The sequence below is a fragment of the Saimiri boliviensis genome, chromosome 6 (genome assembly GCF_048565385.1).
Source record: "Saimiri boliviensis isolate mSaiBol1 chromosome 6, mSaiBol1.pri, whole genome shotgun sequence".
In the NCBI taxonomy this organism is placed as follows: Eukaryota; Metazoa; Chordata; class Mammalia; order Primates; family Cebidae; genus Saimiri; species Saimiri boliviensis.
Genome location: NC_133454.1, coordinates 101,896,780 through 101,919,472, shown reverse-complemented (window position 1 = coordinate 101,919,472; position 22,693 = coordinate 101,896,780). Strand labels below are relative to the sequence as shown.

At 41.9% G+C, this 22,693-nt stretch overlaps 1 protein-coding gene across 6 annotated transcripts in view; it reads right to left on the bottom strand.

Moving 5' to 3' along the window:
* Positions 1-22,693, bottom strand: part of KIAA1549L (KIAA1549 like) — a 294,483-nt gene that overhangs the window by 59,062 nt on the left and 212,728 nt on the right. For all 6 annotated transcript variants that reach the window (XM_074401291.1, XM_039471338.2, XM_074401295.1 and 3 more), the window contains 3 exons: positions 17,108-17,289; positions 13,639-13,856; positions 4,649-4,778 (listed from right to left, as the gene is read on the bottom strand). In XM_074401291.1, coding sequence (XP_074257392.1) covers positions 4,649-4,778; positions 13,639-13,856; positions 17,108-17,289 — 530 coding nt within the window. The remainder of the gene's footprint in view (positions 1-4,648; positions 4,779-13,638; positions 13,857-17,107; positions 17,290-22,693) is intronic.

Sequence of the window (22,693 nt, the reverse complement as noted above, 5' to 3'; positions counted from 1 at the left end):
TTTTTTTTTTTTTTTTTTTTTGAGACGGAGTTTAGCTCTTGTTACCCAGGCTGGAGTGCAATGGCGTGATCTTGGCTCACTGCAACCTCCGCCTCCTGGGTTCAGGCAATTCTCCTGCCTCAGCCTCCTGAGTAGCTGGGATTACAGGCACACGCCACCATGCCCAGCTAATTTTTTGTATTATTTTTTAGTAGAGACAGGGTTTCACCATGTTGACCAGGATGGTCTCGATCATTTGACCTCGTGATCCACCCGCCTCGGCCTCCCAAAGTGCTGGGATTACAGGCTTGAGCCACCGTGCCCGGCCTGTGAGCGCCTAATTCCTAATAGTCATTTTTGGATCTGTTTGAAATAGCTTGATGTTTTCAGTTTTCTGCACCTGGACCTTGCCTGATACCCTTTTTCATCGATTTACATGTACTTTTCAGCTGTAGAAGCATCTGGTTTCAAACATTTCCCTGAAGAAAGCCTCTGGAATGAGAACTAATGACCATGATTGCTTCTTTGAGATGTATCAATGACTCAACCAATCCTTCTTAACATTTTCAGACCCACTGCCCACATTTTAGGGTCTGAGCCTACTGGACTGGCAAATACCTCCAGTGCATGGAACTTTAGAGAAGGTGCTGGAGAGAAATTAAGGGAAGTATTGCAAAGCTCCCTGCTTCTGAGAGGTCAGCATTCATTTTCAAAGTTATAACTCAAACAATCAATTTCAGAGTCTCCCTCATAGCCAAGGTACATAGCTGGTTCCCTTCCTGCCACAGATTTTTAAACTCCAAAAACAGATCAAGGTTGAAGAGGTGCATTTTTCTTTCGGAGGGATGATTTAATGATTATTTGCCTTTTGGAAGCAAAGACTTCATATCCACATACTGGGTTAAATAAGTTGGCTGATAAAGGAAAAATCACTTAGGTCTTTATTCTATCTGAGAATCATATTTGCAGCATTTTTTTCTTTTCCTCACTGCTTCATTATTTTCCACATGACTTTCATTCAGAAAATGACATTTTAAAAATACTTTGAAATCGAGATATTTTTGCTTTTACACGTTAGGCTGACATTTTCTTTTCTACCTGCTTTCTACATGGGGATGAATTAATTTCAATGCCAAAGTTGGTTTAATGATATGATCTGGTCTTTGGGGAGTCTGGAGCATCCACAAGAACAGAAAACCAAACACCGCATGTTCTCACTCGTAAGTGTGTGTTGAACAATAACACATGGACACAGGGAGGCGAATGTCACATACTAGGGCCTGTTGGTGGGTTGGGGGCCATGGGAGGGATAGCAGGGGGTGGGTGGATTGGGGAGGGACAGCATTAGGAGAAATACCTAAGGTAGATGACGGGGTGATGGATGCAGCAAACCACCATGGCACATGTATACCTATGTAACAAATCTGCACGTTCTGCACAAGTACCCCAGAACTTAAAGTATAATAAATAAATTTTAAAAAGAGAGAAAATAACACATCCTTCTAATGGGAGTGCGTCCTTCTAGAATATTACCACCAAGTGAGGCTTCACTTCTGCTGGGACTGTACTGTATCCCTCAGCTGGCAGAGTGACCAGAAGGCTGAAGACTGTTGCTATAAAACGTGGTGATCCCAGACCGCTTGGAGTTAAGGGTCTCCCTTCTACAGGCCCTCATATCGTTTGCTCTATGGAAAAATTTTGAAACAATCCATGCTCCTACAGCCCTGGTGCTAAGATTTGCCTGTGTAGCGTGTATTTGCTTATTTATGCATTTATGCATTTATTTGTACATGCAGGCTTTTCCTTTGGGACTCCAGTCATCTTTCAAAAAAATTCAAAATTAAATCAATCTCCCAGTGCTTTTGTTTCTACGGTGTGAAGTTTCCCCAACCTGGCAGAAAGAACTGGATATTCTGGCAGGGCCTCTGGATCCCCAGACCCAGTGGGAAGAATGACATGTTTCCGATGGAATGACCGGCTCACTGCTGTGCTAACGGATTCTTTTGCCAGAAGTGCTCTGGTAATTTTAGAAAGTCAAGAGCTTCGAAAATGAATGCATTGTTTAAAACTATGACTCACTTTTTTTCCCCCTACTTTATGTGCTGGTCCATGTTTTGCTTGTGTGAGTTATTCATGTAAAAATGCTGTGAGCCCTGACATCTAGCTTCTTCCAGAGGTTCAAAATATAGGATATGGATTATGTTACATAAGGATAGATGTATAGTGAGGAAGCATGAATATAAAAGACATATTGCATGGTGGTTAAGGGGAAGAGCTCTGGGGCTGGGTAGGCAAATTATATAACTGGCCTCAGTTTCTTTATCCATACAATGGGCATAATGAAAAGCATCCACTTGACTGGTAACTACACAAATGCAATGAGGTAATACACAGGAAAAAAACAGAATAGGGCTTGGTCTATAGTAAGCAGCTGATTAAAATATTAGACACTTTTCACATGATTAGTATAAAGAGCACAAGCGGAGATACAGGTAAGCATTTCATTCTTATAGCCAACAGCCTAATTTCTTTTTTTTTTAAATTTATTTATTTAACTTTAGGTGCATATTGTATCTGGCATTTCCACCACCTAATTTCTTAAAGCCATTCCCTAGATGATCATTTTCTCTTAAGGGAGCTTATAATTATATTTTTGAGATCAAATGCACTTCTCAATGAAATATCCATTTTAAAGAAGTCTATTAGAATAAACCAGACTTCCCCTAAAGTAATCTGTACTTGGTATACTTCTATATGTCTGTGAAGGTGAGCAATCTCCTCTTAAAAATTCTGTCTCTTCTTCTGTTGCTCTAGGTAAGTTGCTAACATGACATTCCAAAGGTATTAAGTGAGTGCTGCCAATCATGTCACCGTGGTTTAAAAACCATCTGCAATGTTCTCTTTTTAAAGTTAATAGGGAAACCTCTGGTCCATTTCCTCACAACTGTCAAAGTGTCTTTGCCTAGAAACTCACACACACACACACACACACACACACACACACACACACACACCTATTAATGCCCATCTTGAAATAAATGAAGACTTCTATTGTATCTCAGATGCCTGGGCAAAAGAAAAAGTTCCCCAAACTAAACACGCATCGTAGAAGAAGGTTCACTGTTGGTGGGGAAAGATTAACTGGAAGCTTCTAATGCCTGATTTCCAACCACAGGCTGATTACCAAATTGCTGAATGAATTTGGCATAGGAAATAATTTTTTATAAGGAGAAAAAATTAACATTATATAATTTAACCTAGTGGGAAAATAAAAGATTTGCCCCAAGCATCTGTAATTTTATAAAACTAAACTACCAAACAGTTTTGTGAAAAATAAAAAAGGAGCAAAAGATAAGGGTAACACTACCAACACAAACATGAAGGTTAAATATAAGAAAGGTGATTCGAAATTCAAATTAGGTAGAATATCTCGGTTTTTCATTGGACCATTGAAAAAAATCCCATTTTAAGATTTTGTGGCAAAAGATGACTAATCCTGAGGGGGAAAAATATTCTTGTCTTCCAATTAGCCTGGTATATTTTAAAAACCAAGTGTCAAACTACAACTTCTCAAATTAAAACATAAGTTTATCCAGATATATTTGAATTACAACTCTTATTAAAGAAAAAATTTAATTTGTATTTAGAGAAACATTTAGGTAAATGGGAAGGAAACACTGTTCATCAACTTATGTGTGTCGCATGTTCTCACTCATAGATGAGTGTTGAACAATGAGAACACACCGACGCAGGGAGAGGAGCATCACACACTGAGGTCTGTGGGCAGGAATAGGGGAGGGACAGTGGGGGATGGGGAGTTGAGGAAGGATAACATGGGGAAAAATGACAGACATAGGTGACGGGGATGGAGGCAGCAAACCACATTGCCATGTATGTACCTATGCAACAATCCTGCATGTTCTTCATATGTACCCCAAAACCTAAAATGCAATAAAATACTTAAAAAAAAAACCTAGGTGTAGATTCAAGCTCATAGGAAATGGTGGGGCAGGGTGAGGCATTACTGTACATCTGAGCACAGGACGATTCACCTGAGCTCATGGGTGCAAGGATAAGTCACAGGGTGCACGCAGCTGGAGAGGAGGCACCAAATTGCAACTCATCATCTGGGGAAATCTGATAGGACTAAAATAATTTCTGCAGTTTGGCCACATCACTGAACGTAAGCATGTACTCTGTCACATGAAATCATCAGACTGCTCTGTTGGACATCTCATTGTTTTCATGGCATAGCTAGGAGTTATGAAATCAGGAACAAATCCAACTTTTCAACAACACTATGAATTAAAAGAAGCCTGTCTTCAAGTGAATTCTAAGTAACCCAGGCCATGGTCCCTACTGAGTTTCTAAGGACAGACGGGGGAAAAATTAAGGGCATTTAGAACATCCATCAAGTTTAAGATCCATAATGTGCTATTTGTAACATGGTGCAATTCAGAAATCATGATCCTTTTAGCAATTATCTGTTACTCTGACACATTCCAAGAAGTTCTACTTTGCAAATGAGGTAATAAAAAAATAGAAACAATTTTAGTGCATTTTAAAATTCCACAAATAGGTGATAAACTGAAACACAGTGGGATGCTCTATCCTCCTTGCCTTCAGGGGAAAGCAAAGCTTGTATTCACCCAGCCCACCAGAGACTCACATCGTATCCGCTGTTGCGGATTCCACGCCGGGGTCGCTCCCGAGTCACCAGAAGGTCCATCTCAGTTTCCCCTGGACTCGGACTGTTCAGAGACTGCCGGCTTCGGTAGACAGAGTTCTTCATCTGTTGCCTGAAGAAAATTCAACAACTGTTATGATGCAGCAAATGCCCTGACAGATGGAATTCTCCACTGATCCAAAGTACAGGCAACCAATGAAGGGTTTGGATTTGCCTCACAAATCTCAGAATTGATGGTGTTTGTTCCCAGGATATAAGGGGCTGTAGAAAGAGTGAAATAAAGATTTTTTTTTCCCCAGATGCTGTAATCATTTGGCTGAACTGTAAGTGTTCATATGGAAACTAGGTAACTACAGTCAATTCCAACACTGTAACCTCATTTAAAATTCTGCTGATGGCAAGACCAGGGGTTCTCCCTTGACCCTCTAGGACAGCTAACGCTGATGGAACAAACTCACCTTTGTTGACTCAGCAACCTCCTGTTTCATTTTACTCTTTCTGGTTTCATACACAGGATTCTATGATGTGTTAATGAACCCTATAGCTAGTGGGCTGCTTAGTATTATGACTCTGGGTAGATTTCTTTTCTGCTATTACGGCAGTACATTTCCTTATGGACTAAGAAGCCATAAACCCAGAGGTAATTTGGGGCTTATCCATTTGTCCACCCTTTTATCCACCCACCCATCCATCTGCCCACTCATCCATCTACCCACCTACCTCTCCATCCATCCATCCTTCCATCCACCTACCCATCCATCCATCCATCCATCCATCCATCCATCCATCCATCATTTACTGAATGCCTACTATGTGCCAGACACCATGGAAGATGATGAACATCCACAGTGAACAAAACAGATTATGGCCCCGGTTCTCCTAGAGGTTACATCCTGATGAGAGAGACAGATAATTAACATGATAATTTCAGAGTGATAAGTGCTAATAAGCTGTGACAAACGGGGACTAGGATGGGAGACAACTTTAGATAGGATGATTAGGGTAGGCCCCTCCAGGGAAGTGACAATTCAGCTGAGTCCTAAACGGGAGCCGGCCACACGCTGACCTGGGCACAGAGCATTTCAGACTCGGGGAGTAGCACATTCAGAGGCTCCACTCAGCTACTGCTAAAAAATTCATACATTTGTCACCCCTGTCTTGTCTCCACTTGTCATCAGAAAAATCTTTTCGAAAAGTGGGAAGTAAACAGCAACATAGTGAGGATAATGGCTATGCTTTTCTTCTTCCACAAGAGGCAATTTTACAAGTGGGGGATGAGGCTCACTGGGGACAAGTGAGTTCCACATGATCCTGCAAGGTGGCAAAGGGATAGCACTTCCTTCTCACCCAGCCATAAGTTTCTCTGTGTTTAATTTGCATAGAGAACTCTCCAAACACTGCTTTTTTTTGGAGGGGAGGGGATAGGGTCTCAAACTGTCACCCTGGCTGGAGTGCAGTGGTATGATCACTGCTCACTGCAGCCTCAACCTCCTAGGCTAGGTCATCCTTCCACCTCACCTTCCTGAGTAGCTGGGCCTACAGGCACATGCCACAAAGTCAGGATAATTTTTTGTAATTTTTGTAGAGACAGTGTTTCACCATGTTGCCTAGCCTGCTCTTGAACTCCTGGGCTCAAGCAATCTGCCCACCTCGGCCTCCCAGAGTGTTGGGATTACAGGTGTGAGCCTCCGTGCCCGGCCAACACCGCCTATGTCATGTCTCCATTCTAAGATTCTAGCTGTCCACGGGTTGAAGGTGAAGAGGCTGTATTATTTCTTCCCAGTGACTATGTGGGAAGCCAGAAACCTGGCAGGCATACACACTTTTTCATAGACACACAATAAGTTAGTCACAGAATTACAGTCACACATAGTTTAGGAGAGGCAGTAGAACTCTAAACCAAAGCACTTCCCTTGCCTTCAGCCTTGGATATAAAGTAGACACCACTGGTTTCAGACCTTCATCACGAGGAGCTCATACCTGCTCAAACCGCATCTGTTGTCTTTGCTTGCCTGTCACCTGTGATAACCTTCCTTTGGTAAGAACATCATGATGTCAGGTGGGGGCTCCCTTTCCTCCAGGGGTAGGCATGTGACTCAGGCTGGACCAATCCCAGCATCATATCCCCATGGCCACAGCAATGGGTCAGGGGCTGGGCACCTGACCTGAGTTGGTCTGGTGGGACTGAGTTTCGGGGCTTTTACTAAGGTAACTAGGAAAGTGGCATTCTCTTGGCATTAGGGTTTCTAAGAAGATAAGATATAGGAGTTGCTGGCAGCCAGCCTGTCAACATGAGGTAAGAGCCTGCCCGAAAATGGGGCCAGCAGAGAGTGAAAAGAGAGCAAGATCTAACATAGGAGACATCATCTAACCCCTGGATCCAGCCATGCCGAAGTTTTGACCTTTCATTAATGCTCAATAATACATTCCCCTTTTATTTAACCAGTTTGTGCTGGATTTCCATCATTTGCAGCCAAAAGAATTCTGACTAATTCTAATATAGGAGTCAACAAGCTAATAGTATAAACTGTGCCCTGTAGTTATCTGCAATGAGAGGCTTCCTTTAGGGAAGCACAACCTCAGTGGGCTGGAAACAGTCTGCTCTGAGTGATTCACACTTTCCGCAGACTCGAGAAGAATTCTCATCCTTGACCTAATTACACAGCATTTGGGGGGAAAGGCAGACTTTTACAACTGTCTTGAGATTATCAATTAGCCCATTTAGAAAAGATTTACTAATAAGGGTGGTGATGGCGTAAATACTAAGATTAGCAATGGACACTTAAGTAGGTTATTTTGCAAGTGTTAGAAATACAATAGTGAGATTGTGTAAGCCTTGTCAAGAACTGTAAATGTAGGTAAAAGTGTCAACATTGGAGTGTATAGCAGTCTACTTTTCCCTCAGAGGCAACAGCCCCTTAAAATACACAGCTTAAAAGCCACTGTTTAACACGGATTTCAATTGACCAGACCACCAATGCATGCCTGGTGTGCAAGCGTCTATTTAAAAATAAACTAAACTCTCAGGTAGTGAAATTACTATTTTAATAAGATAGTGCTCCATTAGGTATATTCATTTCTTGTTGATATTTTACTAGATACTTTTTAAAGGCAATATATTTTGAAGCATGCAAACTTGAGAAGTAAGTTTTTTACCTCTGAAAATACTGCTGGGTGGGTAATGTTGAGTTTTACTTGGCTTGTTAATCCCAATATAGTTTAAGAAAGTAGTTCTCAAATTATATTCTTTTTCTATGGAACCCTGGGGTTCCACAGAGATGGCCTGGGAAGGAGTGAGGAGCAGAAGAAGGCCCAGCTTCCATCAGAGCAATTCTGTCTTTATATATTATTACCTTATATTGGGTTTCCTAGAAGCAGGTTCTAGGATGATTTGAGAGTAAGTGGTTTATTTGGGAGGTGGTTCCATGAAGCACTAGCTGGGGAGAGGAAATGAGAGGAAAGAAAATCAATAAAGGGTATGATTTGGAGTAGATTTGTGTTTTGGGCAACTGAGGCTCAAACTCACTGGAGAAGTGTGGGAGGCAGTTGTTTTAAAAGGTAGGTTTGTTCAAGGCCAGCCTGGCCAACATGGAGAAACCCTGTCTCTACTAAAAATACAAAATTAGCCAGGTGTGGTGGCCGGCGCCTGTAATCCCAGCTACTTGGGAGTCTGAGGCAGGAGAATCGCTTGAACCTGCGGGGCGGAGGTTGCAGTGAGCCAAGATCGCACCATTGCACTCCAGCCTGGGCAACACGAGCAAAACTCTGTCTCAAAAAAAAGTAGGTTTTATTATTATTTAGGTATGGCACAGCCAACAGATCAGGAAATGACTGCCATTAAACTGTGGCTTGTTACACTCACAGATCCCAAGAGGAGGGAACAGGCCACACCGCAGGGGAGTGTGAATAATTTTGGTTGAATATTTTTGGCAGATTTCTGGGATACAAGGGCTGTCCCAAGTTTTCTGGCACCTGACCCTGGGGTAATCAAGGCAGGCAGATAGTGACTCAGAGTGTGAGCCCTGTGAGACCATCTATAAAGGAGGCAGTTGGTGTTTGGGCTCTGGACTGGCTGCTTCGCACATGAAAGGCACGTTTGCCGGCATTTATTAGCACTAGGCATCCAGTAGCCTGGGGAAGATAATTTCTCTGGGGTCAGATGTCCAAATAATCAAACATAGAAACTAGAAAATGTAGTTATTCCAACAGTGTAACTTATACCTCCAGGTCCCTTGCCAGGGTTATTTATCCATCAGTTTCCTTCTGTTATGGACCGAGGATGCTCCACAGTGCCTGAACTACCTGACACTTCTGGTTGGTGGCTGCTGAGAAAAAGCCTTTAAGTTGGAGTCACAGATGCCTGTAGTGAGGAGGATGCTGCCAGTCTGAACAGGTGCAGGGAGAGCTGAAGACATGGACCAGGGCCGCCGACACCAACCATCTCAATTACGTTACGTACTTTGTGTCTCTGGGTAAGAGTTTATAATGTAAAAACGAAGCATTCTGATTTTTTTTAAGGCTCTGGAAACCATTATAAAAGATTTGGTAATGAGTCAACATCTGGAACCTAAACTTTGTCTTTTATTTGATTTAATTTAGGTCTTAAGGTAAAATTCTGGTTACTGATTAATATAGTTTGGATATTTGTCCCCACTCATATCTCACATTGAAATGTAATCCTCAGTGTTGGAGGTGGGGTCTGGTGGGAGGTGACTGGATCACAGGGGTGGATCCCTCATGGGTTGGTTGGTGCTCTCCCTGTGACAGTGAGTTCTCATGAGATCTGGTTAAGACTGTATGAGATTGGGGTTTCTAAGAAGTCTTTTGCTATATACTTTTTAAAGGCAATACACTTTGAAGCATGCAAAATGAAGCATTACCCATCCATCCATCCGTCCATCCATCCATCCATCCATCCATCTATCCATCCAACCATCCAACCATCCATCATTTTCTGAATGCCTACTATGTGCCAGGCACCGTGCCCCAACTCTCTTTTGCTTCTGCTTTTCCTTCCACCATGAGTAAATGCTCCCTGAGGCCTCTCTGAGAAGATGCTGGTGCCATGCTTATACAGCCTGCGGAACCGTAAGCCAATTAAACCTTTTCTTTATAAATTACCCAATCTCCTTTTCAAAAGAAGATATACATGCAGCCAACAAGCACATGAAAAATGCTGAATATCACTGATCACTAGAGAAATACAAATCAAAACCAAAATGAGATACTATCTCATACCAGTCAGAATGGCTATGATTAAAAAACAAAAAGTCAAAAAAGTAGATGCTGGCGAGGTTACAGAGAAAAGGAAACGCTTATACACTGTTGGTGGGAGTATAAATTAGGAGTATAAATTAAATGGCAATTCCTCAAAGAGCTAAGAACAGAACTACCATTCCACCCAGCAATTCCATTACTATTATATACCCAGAGGAATATAAATCATTCTACCATAAAGACACATGTATGAGAATGTTCACTGCTTCACTGTTCACAATGGAAAAGATATGGAATCAACCTAAATGGCCATGAATGACAGACTGGATGAAAAAGAAATGTGATACATACACACCATGGAATACTATGCAGCCATGTTAAAGAACAACATCATGTCTTTTGAAGGAAGATGGATGGAGCTGGAGGCTATTATGCTGAGCAAACTAATGCAGGAACAGAAAACCAGATACCATATGTTCTCACTTCTAAGTGGGTGCTAAATGATGAGAATTCACGAACACAAATGGAACAACAGACATTGGAGTACACTCAAGGGTGGAGAGTGGGAGGAGGGAGAGGACAGAAAAAAGTAACTGATTTTTTTTCAGTTATTTCAGTTATGATTATTTCAGTTATTTTTTCAGTTATTATTAAATAAAATAATTGGGAAATAGGCTTATATCTGAGTGATGAAATAATCTGTACAACCAACCCCATGACACAAGTTTATCTATATAACAAACCTGCACATGTAACCCCAAACCTAAAATAAAAGAAAAAGAAAACCACCCAGTCTCAGGTATTTCTTTATAGCAATTCAAGAATGGTTGGCTGGACGTGGCGGCTCACGCCTGTAATCCCAGCACTCTGGTAGGCTGAGGCAGGAGGATGGCTTGAGCCCAGGAGCTCAAGACCAGTTTCAGCAATATGGCAAACCCCCATCTCACACACACACAGAAAAAAAAACCAAAAAAAAAACATGAATGGCCTAATATATTGATGCTTCCTCTGCACTAGAGCATGATTCCTTCACTTGTCCTGCTATGGCTGGGTCACTGAGAGCAGAACCTCTGGAGAGTTATACCGTGAGCAGTAATTAACAGGTAACTCTAACCTGTGATCGCAGATAAACAGTTAGCAGTCTCTGGAGTCAACAGCAGAATGTGTCAAGAATAACACCTCACCTCCGAGCTTACTGAGACTGTCACTCTTTTTTTCTGTCTGTCCCTTCCATCACCATCTCTGGCGGATCCTATCTTCATTCCTATTCCTAGCTCAGCCAGCTTATGACTATCCATATTTTCCCCTTAACTGGTCAAAAATGTTTTAAACATTATTTTTGGTGCTTTACGATCATTAAGCCATTTCTTCAACGAAGCTTTGCTGAGAATTAGCTATATAATGCATGGCATTAGAGGTCATCAAAAGGCTCCACGAATCTGGCCTGTACCCGTGCTAGGCAGAGCAGATGCCTCTCTACAGAAACAAGTTTGGTTCATTCTTTGTACATTGTCTCTTCATAAAAAGCCTTAACTCAAATTTTTCTCAAGTAACTTCCTAGCAAAGTTTAATTTGTATATGAAAATGATTATGTTGATGCAATTCATAAAATTTAGCCCCAACTCCCACCTTGATTTTTGTGGCTTTATTTTCTCTGAGTGTCAGCAGGAAATCCAGGAAAAATGACTCCTATCCCAGCTCCCATCCCAAAGACCACTGAAGTAAAAACTCCAAAGTACAAAATAAAAGCTAAAGAAGCAATCAGTCTCCCTATAAAACCCCCCTTTTTTTTCTACAGTTATTAACTTAGCGACACATGCATTATGAACCGGGTCATGGTGTGATTTTATATCAATAGCTTGTCGTACCAACCACGCCTAATTAGAAGCATGGTAAATTAAGCACTGGTTTAGAATTCCCTCTTTTCTTTATTGAAAATAAATTATGTTGATCCAATTTATAAAATTTAGCCCCACCTCCCAGCTTGATTCTGTGGCTTTGATCCAAGCCTGTCACAGAGTCATTTTTGCTTTTAATAAGTACCTACTCAGGCCAGAAACTGCCCTATGGCTCCCAGTCTGTGGAGAATGTGTCTGTCGTGGCTCTGTGGCATGTCGGGGTGGCGGCATGCTCAAAGCCAGAGGGGAGTCATCAAGGAGAACGTGTATTGGAAAGAGGTGGCCTCAGATCATGAAAGCATTTTGGGAAGGTAGGAAAGGAAGAAAGGTGGAGACGTCTGGCTTCACTAACCTATACCTTCGACCCCACATGTGAAATGAGCAACAAAGCTTGGAAGGCTGCAGCCATGGTCTGAAGGTTTTTCCCTCCAAACCTCATGTTGAAATTTGGTTACTGTGGTGTTAGGAGGTGGGACATTTGGAAGGTGATAGGGTCATGACTGCTCTTCCTCGTGGGTGGAATTGGTGCTGTTATAAAAAGATGAATTTGGCCCGCTCTTGCTCTCTCTTTGCCCTCTGCCTTCTGCCATGGGATGACACAGCAAGAAGGCCTTTGCCAGATGCCAGCACTTTAATCTCGGACTTCCCAGCCTCCACAACTGTGAGAAAATATGTTTCTGTTCATTATAAATTACCCGGTCTCAGGTATTCTGTCATATATAGCAGCACAAAAATAACTAAGACAGATGCCAATTTATTTTCTATTTTTACTTTTTTTTTTTTTTTCAGAGATGGGGTCTCCCTATGCTGCCCAGGCTAGGGTGCAGTGGCTATTCACAGGCACGATCCCATTACTGATCAGCATGGGAGTTTTGACCTGCCCCGTTTCCGACCTGGGCTGGTTCATCCCTCCTTAGGCAACCTGGTGGTCCCTGCTCCTGGGAGGTCACCATATTGATGCTGAACTTAGTGTGGACACCCAATCGGCATAGCACACTACAGCCCAGAACTCCTGGACTCAAGTGATCCTCCCACCTCAGCCTCCAGAGTGACTGGGACTACAGGCCATGCCACATGCCCGGCAGCAGAGGCCAATTTAAATCATCTGGCTTAGCCCTTCCTCACTGGGACAGGACCTTCTTTTAGATCATTACGGTACCTCATACTTCAAACACCCACCACACTTGGCATTAATAAACTTTTGGGGTGATTCTTTCTCTCTCATTAGGCCTTAAGAGCAGCAATAGGATTATCTTGTCCACAATTAAATGTTGAAGGAATTGGAACTGAATGAATGAATGAGAAAAGCCCACATGAGCATGACAGCATTCAGCATCTTGAATGGTGCCTAATACATAGCAGGTGACAATATATGTTGAATAAATGAACAAGTCTGTGAATGAATGAGATAAACCAGCATGGAGCTGTGAGCAGCTGTGCAGTAAGTACTTACTGGGGCTGAATAAAAAGGTGAGGCATGAAATTTGCTTTCCTTACACAAGAGCCTCTAAGACAATTGAACAATACAATGTCCCTTGATCTGGAAGTTGTACCATTAGGTAGGTGATAATTACAATTACCATTCAGCTCTGAAAAAGCAACTGATTTGAAAATACCATTAAGCTAAAGGACAATTATGGTTGTTTGTCCAAGTATTTTTTTTAATGGCTTTAATGTTATTCTCTTTCAGACTCATTACAGAGCACCTGTTTGCACAGACCAGTGTGGTGCAGATCACTGGGCTGCAGAGAGCACAGTCCTATGGTACCAGATGAGGGACCAGGATACATTGTCCGAGGCCTGCCCTTATCCCACCAATGATACAACACCCTTTACAGAATCCCCTACAGACTGCACCTGTTTTTCGACTCGGCGAATGGAGCACAGAGTTCTGAATCCGGATCCAAAACATGCTCCATTTCCTTTGGGGTTTTTTCATACATCTTTTTTCTTTCGGTCAGACCCTTGCTCGTCTCCACTGCGGGGAAGTCGTAATATCCCTTCCTCTTGGCTTTGAGGCGCAGCTTGTTCCGATAGTGCTCGATGTCTGACTTCTGCTTCAGGGCTTTGTTCACCTAGGGAGAGAGACAGTCTCAGGCCCGCACCTGACCCAGTGCGGCCGACAGGTGGGAAACTTTCATCAGGAGGTTGTAACTTCTAAAAAGCCATCAGAGGCATCACCTCTGGTCTGTTGAGCTAGCCAGACCCACCTGTGTCCCACTGTAAGACAATCCCACAACAGTGGACCACAGATAATGTGAAGCCTGGCACTTACCTGAGTCCCCTGAGACCTTCCTCTAAGGCCTCCTTCTCCCTGTCTATCCTTTCTCTGTTCAGGCCTAGGCCTTGCTCCATGCTCTTAGCAATGTGGCTCGGCCTTAATTATGCCTACACCGTTTTGATTCCTCCGTGTGGGTATCTCTGCCAGTTCTCAGTGCCCTGACTCTAGCTCCTGTCCTGGGGTACCCAGTGGTCTTCACTGCTCTTCAGCTGGTGACCAGCTGGATAAGATAACAAGTTCCTGAAGAGGCTGAGTTGGGACGGATGAGGTAGAAGGGGAAGCAGCCTACTCCCAAGGCTTTTCCACACTGTCAACCTGCATCTGAGAGCATGTCTTTGTAAATCCATGCCTTTCTTGAGAGATAGGTAATTTTGAAGCCTTGTATGGCCACTAACACCAACCAAATCCTGCCCTATAGGGCAAACGCAGTCTGGTATTTCGGAAGAGAACACGGCTAATGTACCTTGCAACCTGTTGGAGATATAAGCAGATGACTGTGCATAACAAATGATGAGAATATCACACCAACATTTCCAAACTTTCTGTTTTTATTATGTTCTCCTAAAAATAATCTTTAAAATAATGTCATGTAATTTACAAAAGAAAAATGTATGGTTTCAGGGTGGTGCTTTCTTCATTTAAACCGGCCACCCATAATAGGAGAAGGAAGAAAATTATAAGACAATCTGTGTCAGGCTCCACAAGGCAGCAAATTATAGAGAACAATGCAGGGCTCTCTTCCAATCCAAATGCCAGCAAGGTCCATTCCTTTAACTACTAAAATATAGCATCCATTTCCGGACAAGAAAGATGCTGATTTGCCCTCATTCTTTGATGAAGTAATGGGCCTGGGAGGAAAAGGGAGTGATAAATTGAATCTATCCCAGATTTGGAATGTGTCTCTATGACACTCATATCATTAAGGTGGGATGAAAAGATCCAGGCCTGGTGGCCATCAATGTCTATAGCTGAGCAGAGGGTCTGAATCAACAGCAGTTATCAATGCATTAGTGTCAACCTCAGAGGCCTCTAATTACAGGGCTTGCATGTCTGGTGGCAGAATTGTGTGCAAGAAAAAATTCAGTGGCTGTCACTGGTTTTGAGAAGACATCCAGATTGTCAAATTGTAGAGCCGAGGCACATAAAGTACATGATTAATCCTTCTTCATTGCTAATTGGTGGTGATAATAATAATAACAATCATCGTCATCATCATCATCATCATAAAAGTGCTTATTGTGTGCGAGGCACTATTCTAAGTACTTTACATATATTCACCAATTTGATCTTCACAGCAGCCCTATTTTATGGATGGAGATACTGAGGCACAGAGAAATGAACTAACATGCTCAAGGGCACACAGTAAGTAAAAGATCTGAGATTTAAACCCCTGAAGCACAACTTGAGAATCCATATTCTTTTAAGCACAATGCTATTACTCTCTGATAGGCTGTGGTAAGTCAAAGAGAAGGAAGCAGCGCTGGACAGGAAGTCAGGGGACCTCAACCTCATGGCTGTCACCATAACCTGCAGTGTCACTTTGAGCAAGCCACCTGTCCCCTCCAGCTTTAGCTTCTTGGTCTAAAAACATGAAGTGGTTGAAAGAGAAGTGCTCTGTATGTCCACAACCAGTTACTTTTTTTTTTTAATTGATGAAAGTTAATCCATCACATCTTTAGGCCATCTCAGTCTTTCTGTCCAGAAAGCAAGAGTTGCTTCCTGAGTTGGGTTTGTAAATGTTTTTATAAGTGGCCCGGATGCTGCATATTTACAATACCTGGTTTTATAGGGCCGTAGCATGTTCCTTGGGGTGTGGTGGGATAAAGACTATAAAATTTTGAAAATCTCCCACCTGTTGCAGGTAACAGCTGGGTATAAACAAATGAAATGAACAGCCAACCTGACAGCTTAAGAAGAGAGAAAATACTAAGAGCGTGTGTATGCACATGCTTGGGCACACATGTAATGTAAATGTTCACATGTTCAGTCCAAATGCATCTTCTTAAAGTTCACAAACATTTTCAACCTGCTGGCCAATCTGCTGCAGAAGATGAAGGAAATGCAGATAATTTTTACCTAACTTCTGGCATCTATCTATCTATCTATCTATCTATCTATCTATCTGTTTATCTATCTATCTAATTTTCTTTGATGAAATCATCACTCTATGGTGAATGTTACAAATATTTTTCAGACTCTTAGGAAAGCTGATTGACATGACATTCATTGATAGCTTTCTGGATGCAGCCAATGAGTTGTTTCAAGTGTGCTCAAAGGAACAAATGTCATTTCAAAGTCCACAGAGTGGCCCACATCCCTGTCCATATGACATTATCTTCCCTAGTTCCTCTGAATTCAAGCCTCTTCCATCCCCACTACAAGCAACGTCCCACAATGGACAGTTTAGGAGTGTTGCCAAGAAAGGTAAAAGGCTGTGTGTGAGGGAGTCGGGGAGGAGAACCTCTGATGCTTCTCTTCATAATCACATTTTTTAAAAAGTTCCCTCTGGGCTTTTAATGAACATAGAAAGTACTCTGAAAAAAATCACCCAATAGGCCAGGCACGACGGCTCACACCTATAATCCCAGCACTTTGGGAGGTAGAAGAGGGTGGATCCCTTGAGATCAGGAGTTCAAGATCAGCCTGGCCAACATGGTGAAACCCCATCTCTACTAAAAATGCCGGGTGTGGTGGTGGGCACCTGTGGTCCCAGCTACTTGGGAGGCTGAGGCAGGAGAATCACTTGAACCCAGGAGGTGGAGATTGCAGTGAGCCAAGATTGCACCACTTTACTCCAGCCTGGGCGACGGAGCCAGACTCCGTCTCAAGAAAAACAAAACAAAACAAAAAACATCACCCAACAAACTCCTTTGGGGTGACTTATGCCTTGATTCATTCTGCAGAGGCCTAGTACACGCAGAGGTAAAGATAAGCTATACGGCTGTAGGTGCACTCTGTACCCAGGATTCACAGGTGTTAATTCCTCTGTCCAAATTTCCCAAGTCTGGCTGGACCATCTCCTGCCCTGGGTCCCCAGGCACTCACCTCGCCGTTGAGGACTGCCGATGACTCCTGGCTCCTGTCCGAGGTCGGGGGCACCACGGGGAGGGCTGTGGGTTTTATGGCAATGAGCTGCACAGACCCAGACGATGTGTCAAAGGGTTCAGCGGCCACCTTGCTGGAGTTGTCAAATAGAACTGCTCCCTCCTCTTCATCACTCGCTGGCACTAAAGCACAACATAAACATCGATTTTATGATGCAGGGGAGCTGCGTGATCCCGGGAGAATTTATGTCAGACTCACAGCCTAAGGATATTACTTCTCAAAACAACCTCAGAAACAACAGCATCTGCTTCTGTGCCAAGGGCTCACTACTGCTAGTGGTTTTCCTTTAAATTTAAGATCTATATGATTTATCCCTCCGTTGCCTTATCAATGGGTGGGAAAGAACTGTGGAGGTTTGAATTTAAAACAGTAAGAACCATTCTTTCAAAATTATGATATAATACAGTTTAAAAAAATTAGAAAGTAACTTTTTTCTCTATGTTTGAGTTGGAAAAGAGAAAAGTGAATTTGGCCAAACCTTCTAACTATCCTTAAAATCTAACAATCCTCAGACTAACAGCATTCAGTTTAGGCTCAGTCACCAATGCTACCAATCTTCACAAGCTATTAAAGTAACAAGTCTTCCTTGGTCAAGGAGCCACAGTCAGAGTAACTGACGGTTTTTTTTTGTTTTTTTTTTTTCCTTCTGAAGGTTGCTTCCCCAGTGATTTGAGTTTTGGTTTCTTTTATTTGTCTAAAATAAAAGAAAGCTGTGAAAATTCTACCACAGAAACTAATTTAAAGCGACAGACCACTCCCTAGTTAAGTAGAAGGATTTCTACCTACACTCTGTTAAATTAATCCTCCCTTCTGACAGATAATTCTGCTACTAAAAGACACCAATCAGCCTTGAGCTTCCATAACTAAGCTGACAGAAGTCCCAGGGTCCCCGGTATCTTGCTGATTTACTTGTTCTTAAAGCATATTCCCATTAAGTAACTATAAGAATGACAGCTTATTGAGCATGGTTTGGCAAGAGATACATTAAGCCTATTCAAACAACTAAACCAGGAGACAATTTGGGAGGAAAAGAGGTGTTATATAAAATATGCATGTAATAGCAGAGTATTCATCTTTCCTCCTGTTTGCTCAAGAGATTGGGATGTTATTTAAATTACTGAGAAACATATAGTTTGTATCATTCTGTCAGTTATCATAATCACAGAAGATTTGTCAAATTAAGCCAAGTAAATTGTTATTTTTACAAAGTGGCTAAAACACTTCAGAGTCTAACAATGGGTTATAATTGGATTTTTTTTAAGTTCTGTGGGCTGATTTGCAAATAGCAGGCCACCAAGCAGCCAATGACAGAGGAAACTCTCTATTTGAATGTGTTACCAGATGCATCTATATTTTTAGAGTGTAGTTTTGCTGGGCAGCTCTGGTGGCCACCATTATCTGCCACCTGCACACTTGCTATACAAGCCATCTATGAGAGCCAGCCAATAAGGTGGCTCCCCAAAATTCTCACCTCTTTATATTCATACCCCGGATGCATAGGACTGACCTGTGTAACCAATAGGAAACTGAGGAATGACAATGTGTTACTTCCAAGGCTTGGTCAGAAAAAAAAAAAAAATCATGGCTTCCACCTTGCTCTCTCTTGGATAGAAAGCCAGCTGCCACATTCTGAGGACCTTGAAGCAGTCCTATGGAAAGGTTCGTGTGGCAAGGAACTGTAGCACCCTGTCAACAGCCACAAGTGACCATCCTGCAAACCCCAGTTAAGACTTTTAAAAATTTATTTTTCTCTTTCTTTTTTAAGCTTCAATAGCTTCTGGGGGTACAGTGATTTTTGGTTACACAGATGAATTCTATAGTGGTAAATTCTGAGATTTTAGTGCACCCATCACCTAAGTAGTCTACACTGTACCCAATATGTAGTCTTACTTCCCTCCCACCCTCTCCTCTGTCCCTAAAGTCCATTATATCACTCTGTGTGTCTTTGTGTCCTCTTAGCTTAACTCCCACTTACGAGTGAGAATATATGGTATTTGGTTTTCCATTCCTGAGTTACTTCACTTAGAATAATGGCCTCCAGTTCCACCCAAATTGCTGCAAAAGACATTATTTCATTCCTTCTTACGGCTGAGTGGTATATTCCATGGTGTATATACACTACATTTTCTTTATCCACTGTGGTTGATGGGCTCTTAGGTTGGTTCCATATCTTTGCGACTGTGAATTGTGCTTCTATAAACTTCATGTGCAAGTACCTTTTTCACATAATACTTCTTTTCATTTGGGTAGATACCCAGTAGTGGGACTGATTACTGGATCAAATGGTAGATCTACCTTTAGTTCTTTAAGGAATCTCTGTGCTGTTTTCCATAGGGGTTGTACTAATTTACATTCTCACCAGCAGTGTATAAGTGTTCCCTTTTCATCACATCTATGCCAACATCTATTATTTTTTTTATTTTATTTTTTTATTTTTGCCAGTTAAGACTTTAGGTGACAGCTCAGGCCAAAATCTTGACTATGACCTCATGAGACCCTGAGTCAGAATGACCCAGCTAAGCCAGTCCTAAATTTCTTACCCACAGACAGCATTTGAGACAATAAATATAGATAATAAATTTCAGGTTGCTAGGTGCTGGAGTCATTTGTCACACGGCAATAGATAACTCACAGACCTTCTAAACCACCTTCCACCTCTGGGCTTTCCCTCTTCTCCCTCTATCCCTAAAATACAGATCCCACCAGTAACCAGGATGTACTAACTTTCCAGGAGGTAACCAGATGGCATTCTTCCTCTGACCAGAACTCTTGAAAGCCTTCGTCTCTTTCAGAATAAAACCAAGGTCTTCCCGCCGAGGTACTGTCAGTCTGGTGCCGGCCCCCTTGCTGAGCTCATTTAGCCCCTTTCCCCTCATCCACTCTGCTCCAGCCACAGCAGCCTTCTTCAACACATCAGGCTCGTTCCCATCTCAGAATTTTGCATTAGCTGTTCCCTCTGCTCAGAATGCTCTTTTCCCAGATCTCCATATGCCCAGTTCTCTCTAGCTTTTCAAGTTGCAGCTTGAAAATGACTTTCCTTAACCAACAACCTAAAATAATCCCCTTCATTGCCCTGTTCTGTTTTCTTCCCAGTGCGTACCTCTACTGATTTGTTGTACTGATTTACAGCCTGCCCTGACCCCTTTTCCTAGAGTAGAAGCTCCATTCTTGCCTGTCTTTTTAAAGACTAATGTCTATTGGTTTTAACAGTGTCTCACGGGTAGTTGGCCTTCAATAAGGATTTGTTGAATAAATGAGTGAAGGAATGAATGACTCCATTTCCCTGACTTGGAAAAGGAGATGCCGTTAGTACCTGCAAAACAGGTAACCATGCAGAAGTTAAAGTCATGCTATCACTCAACCCATCAGAGGGTGAAGAGATAGCACTTAGCATTTTTGTGGCTTCTGGGTGGTAACACCCTCACTGCCCAAACTGTGAACAGGGTAAGGTAGGCAGCATAGCACTAATGGAACAGGAAGATGACACTTTGGAAATTGTATAACCTATAGTTATTTTTCACTCTCTCCTCTAGGATTCTAAAGAGAAAAATAATTAGTTATCCTTCCCTTAAAAAAAGCCTTATGGGCAAACACATTAAAAGACATTACACTAAATATTAACATATCAAAACGTGGTGTGAACACAGCAGGTCCATGAGGATTTTTAACACATGATTAGTCCCTAAAGAAAAAAACATGGAAGAACGCTTAAGGAAGGGGCCACAGTGAAACTGTAGGTATCTTAGTGTAGCATCACATCACAGTAAATGCCACTGAATAGTCATCTCATATCTAGTTGTGCCTTGTTTGTACTGCTATTTTTAATTTCAGTAAATCAGGCTGGACAGACAGATTCCATTTCTTCATGTCTGAATTGGCATGGGGAGTGCCTCCCTCCCCATTTGAGGCTAAAAGTGTTCTCTAACGCATGCTTTTTCTGAAATTTTCATTAAAAGGCTCAGACAATCTACAATAGTATCACTATTCTCTAGTGTTATTTATTAGATAAAAAGCCAGTTTTCACTTCATTGGGAAGGCAAAGAAAGAATAACTAAAGCTGTGTTTTTGAGCTAATATCTCTGAAAAATCTTCCTTGATGTTTTAATTCCAGATGTCCCATGAAGAACTCCTGCTAAGAAAATAGTAATTCATCCTCTAAACTCACTAATTTTTTGCCTGCTTCATCTGCCTTTAGACAGATGAAGTTTGGTTATTAACAGATTCTAAGCCCTCCCGGTGAATTCTGTCAATGACATAAAGGAAGCGGGCACACTTCAAAGGGTTCAGGCAGGTCATTTGCTCCCAAATGACTTAAGATGCAAAGACATCTATTATGTTCAAAAATCTTGAACTTACTTTTAACTCTTTCCTGCTAAACATATTTTCTATGTTTAGAAATTGGCTCAGAAATTCAAATGTCTATTTGGTTGAGAAAGCACAAAATTGTTTTTGCTTTAAAAATCCTAGCTCTCATGTCTGATTTTCTCACTTACATATAAGCATCATCATGAAATAGACTCTAAAATTGCAGCAATGGAAACCTAATGGGGCCCCTGAGCTACAAGGCCCCATGCCAGCCATGTGGCTAGCAGGATAGTATCTTTTCTTTTTAAAGTTCTCATTTTCGAAAAAGAAAAATAGTGGAAGCTACAGATGTAACAAACCTGATAGAAAACAAGAGGAGTTTTAGAATAACAGCCTGCTACATTAACATTTATTAACCTTAGTAACTTAAGCCTCTATGGGAAATAGATACTAAGCCATAAGACCATGGTATGTGAATATTCCATATCAACAGAATAATTTATTCTCAGAGGCTACGTGCACACGCAAGTCTTCAATACTTTTTGCAAGCTGGCAAGGTAATGAAAATATCCTTTTTCGTTTTCTTCACAATTCCATTCAATGTTATTTTCTTCCTTCCTTCCTTTGCAATAAAATACACTATTGATTTTGTTGGTAAACTCTAACCTAGGATTATGATAAAATGGAACCCTCTGATAAAAAGAGTAAGCGTAGGTTTTCATAAAGGTCTATCCTAAAATTCTGGTGTCTGTTGAGTTTTACATGAGTCAAGTTGGTTCTATTGTTTCTATTGGTAAATTTCAAACCTTACTGAATAGAAACCTGTAGTGAAACAGAAACAACCAGCGCCCCCCGCCCCCCAATTCACTGGTTTACATTTGGCAAAAATAAAGTGCAACCAAGCAAGCATTCTAACCCTGGGAAGGATGGATTTTTAATAGAGCAAACAAGCAAAAACCTCAACCTGGCACAGTAATTGCATTTTATTCATGCACCCACCTGTTTTATTTCTGAGCCTTGTATTTAAATAATCAAAGTGACCTTAGCAGAATGAAGAGGCAGGCAGAGAGGGCAGACAAACAGAAATGGGCAAGGTCAGCAGGGACACCTAGAGCAGGCCAGAGTTTCACCAGCTAAGTAGGGAGTGAGGGGGTCAGGAACCAGCCCCACTCTCTCGTCTTCTAAGGATTAGTTGCAGGGAAGGGGAAAAGACATTGCTTT